General features: G+C 42.6%; 1 protein-coding gene across 4 annotated transcripts; it reads left to right on the top strand.

Annotated features, from left to right (window-relative positions):
- Positions 1–202: 202 nt before the first annotated feature.
- Positions 203–17,539, top strand: LOC117136045 (protein GDAP2 homolog). 4 transcript variants are annotated; one of them, XM_033296684.1, is made up of 13 exons: positions 203–292; positions 5,984–6,050; positions 6,107–6,258; positions 6,606–6,748; positions 6,806–6,938; positions 7,366–7,475; positions 7,539–7,793; positions 9,791–9,918; positions 9,999–10,099; positions 15,793–15,946; positions 16,007–16,146; positions 16,213–16,411; positions 16,485–17,539. In XM_033296684.1, the coding sequence occupies exons 2-13, from the start codon at positions 5,988–5,990 to the stop codon at positions 16,527–16,529; spliced, it is 1,623 nt and encodes a 540-aa protein (XP_033152575.1). In that variant the 5' UTR covers positions 203–292; positions 5,984–5,987; the 3' UTR covers positions 16,530–17,539. The 4 variants fall into 4 exon arrangements, with proteins under 4 accessions (XP_033152575.1, XP_033152577.1, XP_033152576.1 ...); XM_033296686.1 differs by lacking the exons at positions 203–292; positions 5,984–6,050; positions 6,107–6,258; ... (2 more) ...; positions 7,366–7,475; positions 7,539–7,793 and adding an exon at positions 8,262–8,366; XM_033296685.1 differs by lacking the exons at positions 203–292; positions 5,984–6,050; positions 6,107–6,258; ... (2 more) ...; positions 7,366–7,475; positions 7,539–7,793 and adding an exon at positions 9,455–9,497.
- The last annotated feature ends 144 nt before the right edge of the window (positions 17,540–17,683 follow it).

The raw sequence follows: 17,683 nt of genomic DNA, 5'->3' as shown, positions 1-17,683 counted from the left end.
CTGCTCGGCGCAGTCGAAAGTTTAAAGCTGGGCCGAAAGCTTTCGCTAACTTCAGTGTCGAACGCGGATTTCAGACGAGCGGTGGCCGAGAAAGAGAAGAAGAAGTGATTTGAGCCGAGAAACTGAAGCTTGCAACACACCGAAAACACACACACGAACACGGCACACCAACACACACACACTGACCCGAGGAGCTGAAATCGAACGCGGAGAACACTGAGCGAAACGTGCGAGAGAAGTGATTAAAGCTGCTACCCGGAGTTGGAGTTTGATTCATTGATCGACGAACCGAGTGCGTAAAGCCCGTAAACTTTGTATTGCAAATATACACACACGCATACAGGCGCAGCCAGGCAAGCACACACTCGCACGGACACACCGTCACACGCACACACTCTCGCAGAGAGTTACCTGAATAACCGCCGCGCCTACCACCGTCGACCAACTACCGCGTTTTCCTTTATCTCACTCCACTCCACTCCACCGCCTACCACCCACCGCCCCTCGCCCGCTTAACGGTAAACGGAGTATCTGTGTGTGTGTGTGTGCGCAGTATCTGTGAGTGTTTGCCCACGCATCCGCCTGTGTGTGTGTGTTGTCTTTTAGTGTTTTCGTTTCGAAAAAGTTGTGTGTGCATTTTCCAAAAAAAAAAAGAAATAATAGTCAGTGAAGTAACGAATAGAAAAAAAACGAAGCAGGCAAAAACAAGGTCTCGATTATACAATAAACAGCATTTTGATTTTGTTTCTGTGGCTAGTGAAAAGCGTTCTTTTGTAACGAGAGGGTGAATATAAACACAAATACAGAGGCAATTACGAAGAGACACGCGCACACACTCACAGAATAAGAAACAAAAAAAAAAAGAGTGAAATAACCTTCAGGAGCCGAGCTTGTGCAACTTCCACTTCTCGGCCATGCCACTAATTATTTATGATTTCGGTTTAGTAGCGAGCTCCGTTAAGTTCATTCAGTGACAGGTTTATTCACCAAGAACACTTACCTCGCCCTGCCCCCCATTTTCCGAGCATTTCCCAAGCAATTTTCCCACCCGCTGCCTCCCACCACCTTGTAGTCTAAACGTGCTGCAACATCGGCTGCGAATGCATTAGAAATTTATGCGAAAATACATAACTAAGCGAGTGGCGAAGCAGCATTTGACCGGAGCCCAAAAACTGGCTTTTCCATGGCTTTTCCTCCTCGCTGGGATTGCCGTGCGCTGAATTTCAAATGCATATGACTGCAGTTTCGACGGCTTTCCCGCCTGTCAGCCACTCAAGTCATCATCGTAGCCAGCTGCATGGCCCACTGGGTATCCGTCGGGGTCACAGCTAATTGCCAGCACAGCCCAATTATCAGGCGATATTGAAATGGCCCGGGCAGTCGCCATGGGCCATATAATCGCTCGCTAGTTTAGTCCAAATCTGAGAAACTAGGCTAAGTCGGTCCTAAAATTGCAAATAGGCTGTTAAATATTTACGGCCAGCTATTGGGGCTTTTGCTTAAAAAGCACTGAAAGATATTATCTAACAGCTTCGTTACCCAAATGATGCAATATGGGAGAGCATAAAGTTGTAGAACTTAAACATGATAGTTATATATCTTTTAGTTCTTACCATATACCAGACTAATGAAATTTCCACCCCGCATGCACATACTTTGCCCCACTGTGCGTGCTCGCTTAACAGAAACTGACAATTATTAATAAGCGTTTTAGCATTTGCCGCCGCACAATATATGTGTGCACACTCAAGCACACACAGTTGTGTGTGGAATTTCCCTAATAGAAATGTAATTTCCCCCAAACCCCAAACTGGGAGCTATTGTTCGGGCAGTTGGCCAACTTATTGGGGTCATTGGAGCTGGCCAGGCACGACAAGAACAACAATCGCTGAATGTGACCATTGTCAGGGCATTTGGTCATTCACTTAATGCTCCAACAAACCGGCCATTATATAAATGCATTCGCTGTGCTCTTTCGTCGGATGAAGAAGTAGCTGACTGTGCTGCAGATTATAATTATTATTCGGGGACTGCGCGACAATTCGACACAATTTAGTCGAAGATAATGCCGGGAAAATTGCTGCAATTTGCGCTCAACAATGGCCAACGGGAAATTAATCCCGCTGACGTCAGGTGGAACTAGGCCCAGAGTCGCGTCGTCTAATAGCCAATGATTGGGAAGCTATAGCTCGTAGCTGGAGGTTAGGCCTCGCCTATGACGCATCCGACATGAATATGAACAGCAAATATTTGGGCGACGCTGACTGGAAGATACACAAATCGGAAAGCGGACCGCTTCCCGCCTGGCACTGTTTGTTAGCTCTGGGATTGGGATTGGGAACTTGGGACTGGCGCTTGTTCTCCGGGCCAGAGATCAGAAGGCAAAGGACAATGCCAACAACCTCGTGCAGCCCGCACGGACTGGCGCACACACGGCGTATACTTAATGCATGGCATCTGAATGCTCGGTTTCGGTCCGTGCCAAGCGCAGCCCCGTTGGATTCGTTTGCCCACTCCGGCTACGGTAGCAGGAGAGCTCCTCCTGTCCTCCTGTAGTTTTTACGGCAACTGAAGCCAAGTACTTTGTATGTATTTTCGGCTGTTTCTGCTTGTTTCTGCCTTGTTTTTTCGCTCGGCAAAGGCCTTGGCATGTGGGCGACAATTTCGCATTTATTATGCAACAGTTTGGCGGATTGAGCGTGTAGTGTAAACAAAGTTGCTACCAGCACTTGCTGGCCCAAATTGGAACGCGGCTGGCGATGGGGGAGTCGCATTTATTCTAGGCTCCTTCGGTGTTCGACTGAAAGGTACCCTGGAGAGTCAGCCATTGAAATGAATTCTAAAACTGAGTATATAGCATATATGTGATTAAAGGTATAACCATTCTATTTAATTGCTTTTATCTTACAGAACATATAGTTCGTATGTGCTATCCAATCAATAATAATGTCATATGTAACCATGCATATATAGTGGCCAAACATACTGCATTTCGATAGTAAACAAGTTGTATAATGCGGATTTTACCTTCTATTGATCTTAAACTGTCGTCTATCCTAAAGGCAATTTGCTTGTCGTCTACGATTATACATATTCCTTATGGCCTTTGCAATTTTCTGCAGTTCTTTCAATACAAAGACAATAACCTTCACAGATTTCCGTATCATTGAACCAGTATATGCGGATGACCCTTGCCCCTGTGATATTTACATTTAAGTTGTTTGCCTCCTCCTGCAACTTTTCACAATTTTCCCCTGCCCCGCCCCCCGGAAAAGCAGGTGGAGTGGTGGGGGCGGGGGAAATCATGTCATGCAGCACAGTTGAAATAATGTAATTGACTCGGGCACGCCAACTGGCAAGACAAATCAAGGCGAGGCGAAGGAAAACTTGGGCTGGGAGTCACATGTGCGCCCATTTGGACTTCAGCCAGTGGGTGGTGGATGGATGGTGGGTGGTGTAGGTGGTGTAGGTGGTGTAGTTGGCTTGGCAGTGATAGCTCAAGCCGAATGCAATACGAGGAATAACTGCAAAGCCAGTTATCGGCCAGCACCCAGTGCGCCACTTGCAACCACATGCGGCAGCTTAAAACGAATCTCTTGGCAGCAGACGGGCAAAACAATTCAAAAGTAAAGTGCCAGCCAGCAAAGTCATTGCTTCCGATTTAAAGAGTTGCAAGTGTAAATCTGGAGGAGGTTTGAATTGCCTGGTTGACTGGAAAAATAATTGAAAAGTACTCCAACGACTTTCAAGTAATCAAGAGCGAATTTGAAACGTTTTAATTAATTAATTAATTTGATTAATTGTGGCAGTTGTTTGTGCATCACGTGTACATAAATGATTTCTATACTTTCTTGCCACATTAAATATATTTATCTAATGATGAGCAAGTTAGCACAATGAAACCACCCGGTGATGACCAATTTCGGCCACTATATGTCAACGCCAGTAGCACTTTGTTTATTTGCATTCCACATAAACGAGGTGGGGCGAGGAGGTTGGGGTTCTTCCGGCGTAGCTAATCAAAAGTCAACCGAGCTGAGACGTAATTTACGTATTTCTGTTGGCCATTATACCTTAGAGCAAAAACAACAGAACCGACCATAAGCAAACAAGCTGTAAAATATTTGTCAATTCTGATTGCTGGTTAGACCCGTCGGACTTGTATACAGGGTGCTCCCCCGCCCGGAGAACGAATGGAGTGAGGAGGGGGAGAAAACCTTATGCAACCCCACGATCAACAAACGATCACGTAAGCGCTCCCCATCACTTTCCTTGTCGCTCGGATGGATCATCCGTCGGTTGCCCATTAGGAGGAGCATTTGAATGTGTGGCTAATTGCTATTTGCCGGCTGATCCGGCAATTGCCATGACGTTATTGTTCCTCCATAGACGGAAGGAACACCCCCAATGCAACTCATCCGGCAATATATCTGCTTTGTTTACCCGCCATCTTATCTGTTTTAAGATTCTCCGCCGTTTGATGGTGTGGGTTTAAGATGCCAATTTAGATTGGACAGCTGCTTCTCAATCTGGGGTTTCTTTTTTGGGGTATAATAGTTTCGTGAAGCAGTTTGCAATGCAATGATGTATCTTTCTCGATAACACAGCGTATATGTAGGAAGTATCTACAACTTCCTAAAAGTATCTCACTGAAATTGTGAGCTGGTTCGAATATTGCACATATCCCATTAACTAAGTAAGGAAAGAGTATTTGTTTTAAGTATTTATTTGAGATAGAATATAAATATTACAAGCCTTGTCTATTACTATTGCTCCCCACAAAGTGTGTTCCAAATTTTCGTGCGACGTTGAGTGAGATCAGTATTTATTTCTACAATGACCGTCATATCGTCCAGATAACAGATATTCCCTTCAAATCCACGGTGTTTACTCAAGTGCTAGTGGCTGTGGAAAGTTTTGCATTGTGCGACGACGATAGCCACACTCGACACACATCGCAAAGACAATAGCCGCGATCTGGGCGGCACTATTTATACATATATATATATATATATATATAGTGGCTCGATTCCGAAAGTGCCAATTTGGGTCACATTTTGAGATGGGTCCTCATCCGCCGAGCTGCTCTGTTCACCTGGGATGAAAAGGGCAAAGGTCGACGGGCTCAACTGGTGGGCAGTGGGTCCGCACCTGGAGCGTTTTGATATGGCAATTAAGAGCGCAGCTGCAGTTTGCATTCGCCAGCGTTTTAGTAGCTGCTTTTGTTTTTGCTGTTGCTTTCACCATTCACTTGGCTCGTGACGCACATGCAGCAGGTGAGGAATAGTGGGTGGTGGGTGTGTGGGGGGGACTTTCGCTGCAGTCGGCCTTGCATTACGACATTCTTTAGTCGGAGATGATAGGTTTTATCATAACATTTGGCCAAAAAACTGGCAGAATATCATTGAAATGCATATCATAAATCGATTATTTAAATATTGCTCGAATAATTTAGTGATATTTAATATCAACAGAGATCAAGCTTGAATAGCTTCTCACTTTAAAAAAGTTATTAGACTTGTGGCACTACTGCAGCCCTATCTCGCACCCTCAACACAAAACATTTTCAGCTTTTCCAGCTTTTTGTGTTTACCCGCGAATTAAGATCTTCCGTCTACGTGATGACAACTAACAATGACAATTAGAATGCAAATATTTATAGATTTCATTCGGTGCCCGTTGTAGTCGGAGATTTGGGCGAATGCGAGGTGTCGCTCCGCACCATTGGTGGGTGATTCATCGGAGCGGAGTTCTGGGCACCCAGATAGCTTTGTGAACACCAAACCCACGCACACAAGCCGAAACTGGCTAAAGCCGGACAACGAGTTGATTGTAAACAAATTCACCGATCGAAATGGGAACGGCGGAGAACAGGTTATCTTGGGTACAACTAAATTTAGCCAGTTGAAGACTGATTGATGGTCGGTCGAGCTAATGGTGGTGAGCCTGAAACTAACTACAGCTTTTGGTTTCTTCGTTACAGAGCAATGCGTCTCGACACGAACTCAAATGTGGACTTCAAAGCATTCGAATCCAGCTCCAGCTCATGTGTAAGTACTGCCAAGCAGAAGCCTTCAACAGCAGCTCTCACAATTCCCACCTTTAGCCTGTCAAATTGGATAACCTGGCCACCTGGGGTGGCTCACAGAAAACAGACACACGACTGCCGATCACGGACTACTCCAACCTGGGCGGACCCCGGCACAATCGCAGTCCATTTCCACTCTGCAAAGATGTCAACAATCGCTTCGTAATCTGGTTAGTAGCAAATAAAATGATGGAAGACAAGATAGCTCTAAAAATTATTTTGAAATATCATGATGCCACAGTAACCATTTAATTTAATGGCTTTGACTGCCACAAGATACCTTTTAAAAATCGAATTACATATATGACTAAGTTGTGTAAAAATAAACTAAACTTGGCATGATACAGATTATATTGCTTAGATTGTAAAGAAGTTAGAATGTAGATTAGTTACTTGTCAATGATAAAGTTGTATGCATATGGAGATAACCAAATTAGTAATACCTATATCGACCAATTTTAATACTTAACAATGCTATGTCAGAGATTTCTTATAAACTTTTTTCTTGATCTATCAGGGATGGGGACATGACCACTCTGGAGGTGGACGCCATCACAAACACCAGCGATGAGACTCTGACTGAAAGCAATAGCATATCGGAGCGCATCTTCGCAGTGGCTGGTAACCAGCTGCGCGAGGAGCTGAGCACCACGGTTAAAGGTAAGTTGGGTCTGAAAGAGTGCCATTCCATATAATATCTGATAATCTGCCACTTAGAATGCCGCACTGGGGATGTGCGCATCACGCGTGGATACAATCTGCCCGCCAAGTACGTGCTACATACAGTGGCACCTGCCTACAGGGAAAAGTTCAAGACGGCCGCCGAAAATACGCTGCACTGCTGCTACAGGTGAGTCTGAAGTTTTGGCAACTTTCTACACTCTAAGTAGCTATATTTTGATAGTTGAGTTAAGAAGAAATTATTAATACTTTTTAAAAGATTTATCTTGAGTTTTTTTAAATGCAGAATATTGATTGGTAGTGTAAAAGCTGTTCCTGATATGTAGCTTCAATACCGACTGTCTATAATTGCATTAACATGTTGATTAGAACATTTTGTATGACTAATAGTTGTAGTCTACTTTTAGAAAATCGCATTAAAAAGCCAATACCTAAAACAGAGATTTCGATTTTAGATACTTGTTGATACTTGTAATGTTTACTTAATAGTAAAGGCGATGTAAAATACATGTATGATGTATAAGTATTCTAGTATTGTATTGTATTATAATAAATAACCTTAATTTGTAATTAAATATGTTGTTCCTCCTTTACAGAAATGTCCTGTGCAAGGCGAAGGAACTGAACCTGCACACCATCGCCCTGTGCAACATCAGTGCCCACCAGAAAAGCTTTCCCGCGGACGTGGCAGCCCACATTGCCCTGCGTTAGTACCGAATGATATACGTTCACAACCCAAATCTTTGAACTAATCAAAATCTACTAACAGGTACCATTCGTCGCTATCTGGACAAGTGCACCCTGCAGGTTGTGATATTGTGCGTGGGCAGCAGCGAGCGCGGCACCTACGAGGTCCTGGCCCCACTGTACTTCCCCAGGGATCAGCTGGAGGAGCGCAGTGCCCTGTGGCAGCTGCCCAAGGACATTGGCGGCGAGTTCGGGGAGCCGCAACATCCGGATCCCGATCGCCAGATACGCATCATCCGCAATCCGCAGCACAGTGTCCACATGCGTCATCGTTTAGGTGAGTAACGAAGCACCATATACAAGCAACTTGGCCTTTGATCCTAGAAATCGGGATTTATATATATTTTGTTATAGAACTGAGTACATGCAATGAACAGAGTGTATTACCCAGCGAAATGATAGTGTATCTTGTAGTGAAGATCATTTTTATGGGCATAGCACATAGCACATATCACATTCCTGATTGTAGCTGTGCGATTGTGGCTTTCGTCACTGCTTTCTCACTGCCGGCTTATCAATCGGCTGTCGATGATAAAGACGGCTATCAACATGGCAATGATTCTACATGCGGTATATACAGTTCCTTTGTTGCCTGTCGATAAGATAGGAACACAGCAGTGGCACAAGTGAATAACGCATGAAACACCAGCGCAATATACGAGAAATTCGCTATTGTCTACTATGTTGACTGGCCTTTCGACTTCTATGGCTTCAGTTACGCTGCAAAGTCGGTCGAGTGCGGGTCACTTGGCAGTAGTTGCATTCGATTGGTCGCGCGAAAGTCACAAGTTTTCGGTATTTGGGCCACCCTACCCACAACACCGAACCAATTATACCAACTAACGTGTTTGTAAGTGCTTGCCACACAGAAACTTACCAGGCTTACTTCAAATATGTGTCATAAATCCAGTCAAGAATAAAATGTATCTTTGCCAACTTAGTTACTGTGCTAGCTGACAGAAAGCTGAGTGCTAGGAATAGGAAGAAATTTCGTTGCATACTTTCGGGATAAATTTCTGCTTGTGAAAGTTTAAAATCGCTTGTAGTTCTACAAGTAAATTATTTAAGGGAATGTATACACTAATTGATAATTGTTTAAATTTACTGTGACAACTATCGTTTTGAACCAATCTCTTTAATTATATTTGACCTTGGTACTTGTATTTTTCTTAACTAAACGTTAAAAACATAATTATATTATAATTCATTGTCTGATTCAATTTCTATTATTTTAAACTAGTTAAATGTTTGGAATAAACAATAGACAATCGTTACAAAAATCAATTTATTGCATATTTGACTGACTGTAAAGTATTTGAAGATAAAAACTGAAAAGTAACACACTTTTCAGATTTTGTTTACGATTACAATAACTTCCAATTAAAATTGTGAATTTTGGGGCTTGAGTTACTTTACAAGTGAAATATAATTATTTATATAGTAAAATGCGTAATCAGATCTTACATAATAACCCTTATAGAACAAACAAAATCTTGATTAGTTAATCTTCGACTACATCGTCTTATTTGAACATGTAAGCGAAAGCTAATAACATTTCGCATTCGTCTTACGTTGACTTATCATCAAAAGTTAGTTAACTTGCTCTGGCCGCGCTTATCACGATTAGTGTCACTCAAGTGTTTTGGCCTGGCCAAGTTCCGTTCTGGGCCTAAATCATGTCGTCGCAGTCGTGTTATCAGTCTTATCAGTTATCCGCCGAGAGCGATGCAAAGCGAGCGCTGAAGTGTGAGTGGGAGGGGGGTGAGCAGAGGGCAGCATCCAGTTTTGCTCAACGCTCGTGCGTTTATCCGCTCCGCTGCTGTGCCGCCTCAACCGCCGGAGCTGGCATTCAGTTCGACTCACATTCCGCAGCGCTGAAGTTCGCAGATTACAGAAAGCGTGTGCTCTGCGGGCATAATCCAAATCCAAATCGAAGCCGAAATCCAGCGCAGAATGATAAACAACTCGTTTGAGTTCTCGTGTAAAGACCAAAAGTCCCAACGCCCCCAAATGAAATACAAAAAGAACAATTGTTGAAAGATCAGGAGTTGCATGTTACTAGTTTCAATTCGATGAAGATAGCGTCAAATTTACGAAAATATTTCAAACCTCAACTCTTGAAAACATCATAATATGATATTTGACTAAATGCTCGTATATTTTTAGAATTCCTATATATTAGTTGCATGTATTTTAAGCTAAATCGTTAATTACAAGAACCTTTAACTGATTTTGTTATGAAGACTTATCAAAACCATATTTTATCTCCCTCAGCCGACGACGATTCAGACGTGAGTCCACACGACATGGAGGGCAATAGCTCGGATCTGGAGTGCGGAGCTCGGGATATGAACGGTCTCAGCCTGAACTCGTACAGCAGCGGATTGCAGGCTCAGCTTCAGGTGAGTGGCATTTTCAAGCATCCGAGCTGAAGTTGATTTGCTAACTAATTAATGCAATTGATACCCAATACCCAAAACAGCGTGATCTGGACCGGCAGCACCTGCTCAGTGATCGACCACGCACCGGAGTTTACGAGAATGTCATTTCCGAGGGAGTCGAGGGCATTGAGCACCAGGAAAGGTAAGCTATTCCAGTTACTTCTTGATATGAGATACAATTTAAGATAGATCGTTTTATTGTTAATTTACACGATTTAAACGTCGAGATTAGATGAATAATAGCCTTTACACAGCATACACCCCATAATATGATATTATATTATTTTTGGCAATTATCGCTTTTAGATGTTAGCATAGAAAATTCTGATTAGTCATCTTCCCATTAGCATTTAATCGAGAAAGTAAACAAGCTATAAGCAAACATTACTAGAAGTGAAATGTCTTGAATGCCTTTAATGAGTGAATCATTTCAATTTTGTAAACAAATTATTCTGTATCACAATCGTTGGGTAATTTTGGATAAATAAAATCAAATGTAGGCTAAAAGCGAAGATTCGGATTAAGCAGAAGTACGTTAAGTGGAGTTCAGACTTGCAGATCCCATGATTAGATAACTATATACCTATGTATTTCATTTCGAGCTTAACTAGTTTATCACTTGATCGCTTATGATACCATATGACGCAGTGCGTCACCTAATTTCCTGGAGTGAGGGGAATCTGCAGCTAATAAAGCGGCCGGAAAAGCACGCACTAGTAGAGGTTGGCCCTCCCGCTCCTGCTCCTCCAATAAACACCTCGTCAGCGAGCCCTTCCTCCGGCGTTTTTATTACAGGAGCATGCCGGAAATATCTTAACCGTCTGGCAAATGCCTTTCCTCTATGTAAATTCCGCCGCTTGACGAAATTTTAGAGGCCCCTGGCACGCAACCCGGTAGCTCGGCTCGGTTTGTGGCTAAAATTGAATTTAGTGGTGAGGGGGAGAGCGGAAAGTGCTTGCCCATCGTCCTGCACAATGCTAATTGGACTGGCCAAGTGTTCGGTGACCTTCTTCATTTGTGACGCCAACTGTGACGTAGGAATATTGAGCAGTGTGGCGTCATAGTTTGCGTGAAATCTTCACAACCCCAGCAAATGAATATTTACAGCTCTGTGGAAGGTCTAAAAAAAGAGTTCACTATTTTTCAGTTAGCAGGAGCTACACTTGAAAAAACTGTAACACATTTCTTCCTAAATCGGGCTATAAATTTAATTATCTTTCGAATTCATATGGGATATACCTCTAAGATACTCTTATCGCCTGAAAATATTTATTTTGCCGTTTTATTCGTGGAGAAAGATTAGAGGTAAACATTTATGAATATTTATAAATGCTCTTATTAGCGGAGATAATTTGTGTTCAGTTGGAACTAAGTCTGTCAAACAGAAGATAACATCTTAGGGTTGCACTACTCGTATTATAATAAATACGGATAAAAATCGAAGAAGTTATAGATCAATATATAAATATATATGGGAAAAAATGAAAATGTCATAAAATTAATGTAAATGTTAATCATTTAGATAGCGTTAACTTGATGCATATATGTACCAAATATTGGCGACTACCCTAAATAAAACAATTCAAGTGACAGCTCGACCGAAGTGGATATCTCGTGAATCCGCTGGTAACCGGATCGGCCGGTGGCTATATAATCAGAATATCGAACCGTTGCAGTTCATTGAATGAAACCGCACAAATGCCCCGCACACATTTTGTAGACATTTAAGTGCAACATCTCCCAGGCATCTTAATTTATTCAACCGATTTCATGGGAGCCGTATGTTCGTACATGCATATGCATGTGTATTCAGTGGGTTGGTGACAACTGAACGCCGCTTCCTGGACCAGTTTTCCACTGTCCCTCGCCGCCTGTTTTGTGTGTGCGTGCGAGGGGAATGCACCCCACTGTGCAGGCGCCTCTTCTCGATTAAATTCAGTCTGAGGTCATCGAGGCACATGCAGAAAATATGATTTCGATTTATTATTACTTTCCTTATACTTACTTATTCAGTTATGGGGTATCTAATTATTGACAGTTTTTTTTTATTTCTTTATTCGTAGTTAAGTTTTTAATTACATTCTGAGGTCATCTAGTCTCGCTTAAGCGTAGATATGAATATTTGAAAATAGATAGTAAGCATGCAAAGATGAGATTTGAATGTGTAAGCCTTATTAGCAATATGTTGGTATTAAGATATACCGCTATTATTGCTTTCTTTAATCTCCAACATTCGATTTAAATCTGAGCTGGATTAAAATTGCGTTTTTATTAATATCCAGTGCAAAGGTTTGTTTTTAAATAATTAAGCACCTTATGCTCGATTTGAATTCTTTTTGTGAGTAATGATCCCATAAATCGTACAAATTGAAATCGTTTTGATCTTATTATTTTCAAAATGTACACTTGTACAATTGTTTACGCACATTCATGAGTCAAGAGTAATGTTGTTTATGCCAACCATCCATTCTGATGGAAATGTTGCACATTGCACGCATACGCCCGTACTTCCCACTGAATGAGCTAGTATGGGTGAGTGGTGGGCGGTGGGTGTTGGGTGGTGGAACCGAAATAGCATTCGTGTGTTCGTTTTTTGCGCATTTAGCTGCCAACTGACAACGCAAACATTTGAACTGATTTCATTTTTGGACAGTTTTGTTTTAGCCCGACTGACATTAGTGCAAATAAAGCCGCTAACATGATGTCCTTGGGTTGTTGTTGCTGCTGCAGCCCTGCCTCTAACGGTTCTCGCTCTTCTGGGCATTGGTGTTGTAACTGATTGCCATTGGAGAGGCGAAAAGGGCGCACGCTCCAAAAATGAGAGAGTGACCCCATACTCTCTCCCGAGCAGCGTACACTGGCAGAAAAAGCCAGCTTGAGACCAAATACGCTGGTCAAACTAGGCAACTCATTTGCCTTTTGTTTTGTGGGATACATTTGTATAAGATAAATTAACTTTACTTTCAATACAAACACAATTGCCTCTAATATATTAATGATATTTATGAGCTTCCATTGGGCTTCATTTGGACTTGAATTGTAATGCAATCTCGATTGAAATATTTAGCAAATCGAATCAGCTTTTCTTCCTGTGCAGCATCATCGCGTGGGAGAGAACGGGAGCAAGAGTGTAAGCTCTTTTGCGGCGACGTCGCCACTGCGTCTCTCTCTCTCTCCACCGCTACCTTTCCCTCGCTCCTTCGCGGCTGCTGGGGCGGCGAAAAAGATTCAAGAGCAGCCCCACTCGCCGCCAACTCGCTCATTCGAAAAGCTTCACTCGCGGCGAACGGACGTGCACTGAGATATATATCCGTTAGGGCGCCAATTCCATATAGGAATCGGTGATAAATCCATAAAATCGCATCGAGCTAAAAGCTGAAAGTATAAGGGAAAAACTATTTCTATTTTCGCATTTCCACAAGCCGCTTCCGTACAACGCAAAAGTCTGGCCACTACGCTGCCCGCACATACGTATTATTTAACGGAGAAAAATACCCTGAACTATTAATAAGTATTTGGCGAAAGGAGAAAAAAAACAGTTCGTTTTACGTCAATTGAATGCTCTAAATCGGTTCGAAAACAGCAGCGAGCAAATCAAAACGTACAGTTAACCGTTGAAAAAAAAACCTAATTTCTATTTTGACTTAAAATCGATATACCGTAATTGTGCGCGAGAGGCGAACGACGAACTCAAAGGGAACAGCAAGTAGTGCCACCCACCAGCGAAACCAGCAACAACTACAACCCATCCGAAACTCAGTAAACTATGACAATGCTAGAAGGCATGACGTCGATTGACCTGGGCTCCAGTCCCATGCAAGAAACCACGGGCGACATGAACGACGTCCTCCCCGATGAGCTCATGGAGTCGCCGGAGGAAAGGTAAGGGCCTCGCCAGTCGGTGTGGTGCGATGTGTCAGTCACGGAGTCGGACGGCCAATCAACGCCCCTACTACCCCTGTAAACAATTGCTCCTTGGCAAGGGTTTAATGACGTCAGCGGTGGGTGGGAGTGCAATACAGCCTAACTGCTCCAGTTCGATTCAATAACTATCAGATACATAAAGTTGGAAGCTACTTACGCAGTTATAACAACTTAAGATATTCTACATCGCAATACCGAATGTTTCGATCAAAATTAGTCATTTAATGGGTAGAGGATCCATACTATGTGGACTCAGGAGCTAGATAGTTTAAAATCTAAGGGAAAGGAGTGGGAAATTAATTGATTTTATAAAAAGAAGCCTTACTCTGTGCTTATCAGGTTCTGTACTGATATGAACATTTAATAGAGTTTTTCAGTTGAATACGTTCATGTTCCACCATTGCACTATTCACAGTTAATTAAGTACAGCTGAACTCCTCCCCTTCCCAGTTGCCACAAAGTCTATTTTTAGACTCGTGCATCCTTTGGTTTGCCGTGCAGCTTGGCCCTGACTGTGCACCACCCACCCATGCAACCTTCACCCGATCATCCGCTCACCCATTCACTCGCCGCAAGTGAACCTAAACAAAACCATAGAACCTTTCGGCCTTGTTTCTCCGTACGTGCCAGCGAATAATAACATGCAATGTGTGTGATGGCAGGAAATGTGATCTAATAATAATGTTATTACTTTTCTGCGGCACTGACTTGTTAAAGTGTGAGATTTATTCTGCGGATTAGCATTGCGCTTTAATATTCATTGTATATTTCGCACGATAATCACATTCAGGGGGCACCACCCGCCAAATCTACCTGCATCCGCATCCGCAGCTGTATCTGTATCTGTATCTTTAGCTGGGCAAACACCAATTATGAGATTGTGATCGAGATTGAGTTGGCTAGCACTGCGTCACAATGCGTCACATTTGGGCACTATCTGGCCCATTATCTGGCCATCTCTCCGCAGTCGTAAACGGCTTATCGGTTGCTGCTACCGGAGTTTACTGCGCCAGGAGGTGCCAGCCCAGTTAATCACAGCCACAGTCAGCTGAAATTGACTCATATTAGTCCGCATTTGGCGGAGGCTGAGGCATTCAATTAACCAGTTTGAAAGTGTGTATTTCGGCGTGTGGCGTCGAAAGCTGTTAATCATCTTAGCACAACTTTTGCACACCTTTGAGTACGCGATATATACATATATATATATATATATATACGTCGATTCTCTGTCGAATGACTCATACTCATTAGTAAAGTGCGCACTCATTCACCGGCCAATTGAATGCACATCAAATTCGGAACTTAATTTGGATGACCTATTTTCCCTGCCCATTCCCATTCTAATTTCGTACTTTTATCTGGCAAATATTTGCCGGAATTTAGCAACTAAGCTAACAAAAGCAAACCAGCTAAGCATGAGTCTATCACGCCTTTCGCATTAATAATTCACCAGGCGGATAAACATGATGTTCAGCGGCTTTGTTTTTAGCGAAATGAATTCCAAGCAGTCGGCCAAGGCGACTCCACAATAGCTTCAGTACATATATGCTTATATGGCCTGGAATTGCGTGACGCCACATAATAATCGATCGAACTCCCCTCGCCAAGCAATCCAATCAATGTGGGCTTCACATAATCGTTATATGTCTAGTACTTGAAAAGTTAGAGGCCGGAGAATAAACAAAATGAAAGCAATCTTAAGTAGAACCAGTCGTGCGTGTAATCCATTTTGCAATCGATCTTAGAATGTAAGGTATATCAATAAACACAACAATTAAATATTTATATGTGTACTTATATACTTATTTGTGTATATAAGTTATTTTAAACATCTAACAGAATTAGCAGCAGATTAGTACCTACTACTATAAATCTATATGGGATTAACCGCTGAGTTTTGTTTTCTTGCAGATACGAGCGCCTCCTGCGTCGCGCCCAAGTCGAGGATTTGACGGAGGTGTCCGGCATCGGCTGCCTTTACCAGAGCGGCGTGGACCGCCTGGGTCGGCCTGTGATTGTGTTCTGCGGCAAATGGTTCCCCGCCCAGAACATTGACCTGGAAAAGGTAAGAGCACTTTAAAGCAGCTATCCACATGGACAAATACTAATCCTACTTGCACTGCAGGCCTTGCTATATCTGATTAAGCTACTGGATCCCATCGTTAAAGGAGACTATGTCATCTCGTACTTCCACACGCTGACATCCACGAACAACTATCCATCGCTGCACTGGCTGCGTGAGGTCTACAGTGTGTTGCCTTACAAGTGAGTTCCTATCTCGAGACCTCCAAAAAAAGGACATTGTGCTAAATTCTGCTTATATTCGCTTAGGTACAAGAAGAACCTGAAGGCCTTCTATATCGTGCACCCCACTTTCTGGACTAAGATGATGACCTGGTGGTTCACCACGTTCATGGCGCCGGCCATCAAGGCCAAGGTGCACTCGCTTCCGGGTGTGGAGCACCTGTACTCGGCCATCACCAAGGATCAGCTGGAAATTCCCGCCTACATCACCGAGTACGACATGGCGGTAAGTCGGAGTGAACATGGTTTCCATACGATTTGTAAACGATTTAAATATGCGTTTTTGAATCTCCTTACAGACCAATGGCCTGCATTACTTCAATCCTGTGCCGACTGCCTCGTAGATGGCGGCCATCGTTGCTGTCTAGGACAGCTGGCAGCCACCATAGCATATACATACATATATATAGTTACACAGATACATTTGTGAAGTTTTTATAGATTTTATAGAACGTATTTTATTTTCGTGATAAGTAATATTTGTTTACTTGCGCATAACTTTCGATGTTGTCGTTTATCGATTGACTTGCCGCAAGTTTTGTTGAACATTGTGTAGCATACTTTTATGGGAGTGGCCGAGTCGCCCCGCCCGCCCGCTCGGTAGCCCAAAAACCAATTAGCTAAAAGATAAATCAGCAGCCCCAAAAAACCAGATAATTGTGTGAAACATTCTTATGAATTGCATGGAAATTAGTTGATTAGTTGGCATCGGCAGAACAAACCTTGTTATTTCGCTATAAATAGTTGAAAAGTTGAGATATTCGGTAGGAAATCGATGGGGTGATTCGATGAGGAGGACTCGTCGTTAGTGGGATTAGGATACGAGGAGAAACCAAAAACGTTAGCAATGCTGAAGAAAATAAAATTTGATTAGAGACCCTGCATGTACGGATATACACAAGATTATTCTAAATATGAAATTGATAAATTGTACTTGATACTTGATTACGGAAGGGAGACGTATATATGAATAAGTATACATATTGTTAGTTATCTTTGCAATTACAAATTGTATTATTAATGTATTAATACTAGAGCTAACGCGTATGCAGTTTGATCCCCCGATATACATACATATACACACACATACGTACTATAATTCAATTGTATTTATACATAACTATATACTAAATATACACAACTAATATATTAAACCAATCGAAACCAAACCAACCACGGATGCGAACTCGACTCGCAGAGAAGCATATATTTTGAAGCTCTGAGATGCTGAGCAGCCGAGAAGTGCAGGAACAGCAGGAGCCTGCAGAACCTTTTGTAGATACTTACTAGAGCTCACCGTAAGGCCCTCCCAGCAATCGAAACACCAATAAAGAACCTAACGAATAACAAGTAATGAATACTGAATACTGTATACTGAATACTGATACTGAATGTTAAATGTTCAACTTTGATATGATATGTTTAGGCGCAGGAGAATTTCCAACTCGAGACACGTCCCTTTATCTTCCATGCACCGTTTGCGCTCAAAGAAAAAAGA

This window comes from Drosophila mauritiana, chromosome 2R, assembly GCF_004382145.1.
Source record: "Drosophila mauritiana strain mau12 chromosome 2R, ASM438214v1, whole genome shotgun sequence".
Taxonomy (NCBI): Eukaryota; Metazoa; Arthropoda; class Insecta; order Diptera; family Drosophilidae; genus Drosophila; species Drosophila mauritiana.
Note: the sequence above shows the minus strand (reverse complement) of the source record. Positions and strands in the feature narration are given on the sequence as shown.

What these genes read in the sequence shown, in the direction of transcription:
- LOC117136045 (XM_033296684.1), top strand. Translation starts at nt 5,988, where the DNA reads ATGCGTCTCGACACGAACTCAAATGTGGACTTCAAAGCATTCGAATCC. An exon ending in GGCAGCCCACATTGCCCTGC is followed by an intron (nt 7,476 to 7,538) that starts GTTAGTACCGAA and finishes ATCTACTAACAG; the next exon opens with GTACCATTCGTCGCTATCTG. An exon ending in GGCATTGAGCACCAGGAAAG is followed by an intron (nt 10,100 to 15,792) that starts GTAAGCTATTCC and finishes GTTTTCTTGCAG; the next exon opens with ATACGAGCGCCTCCTGCGTC.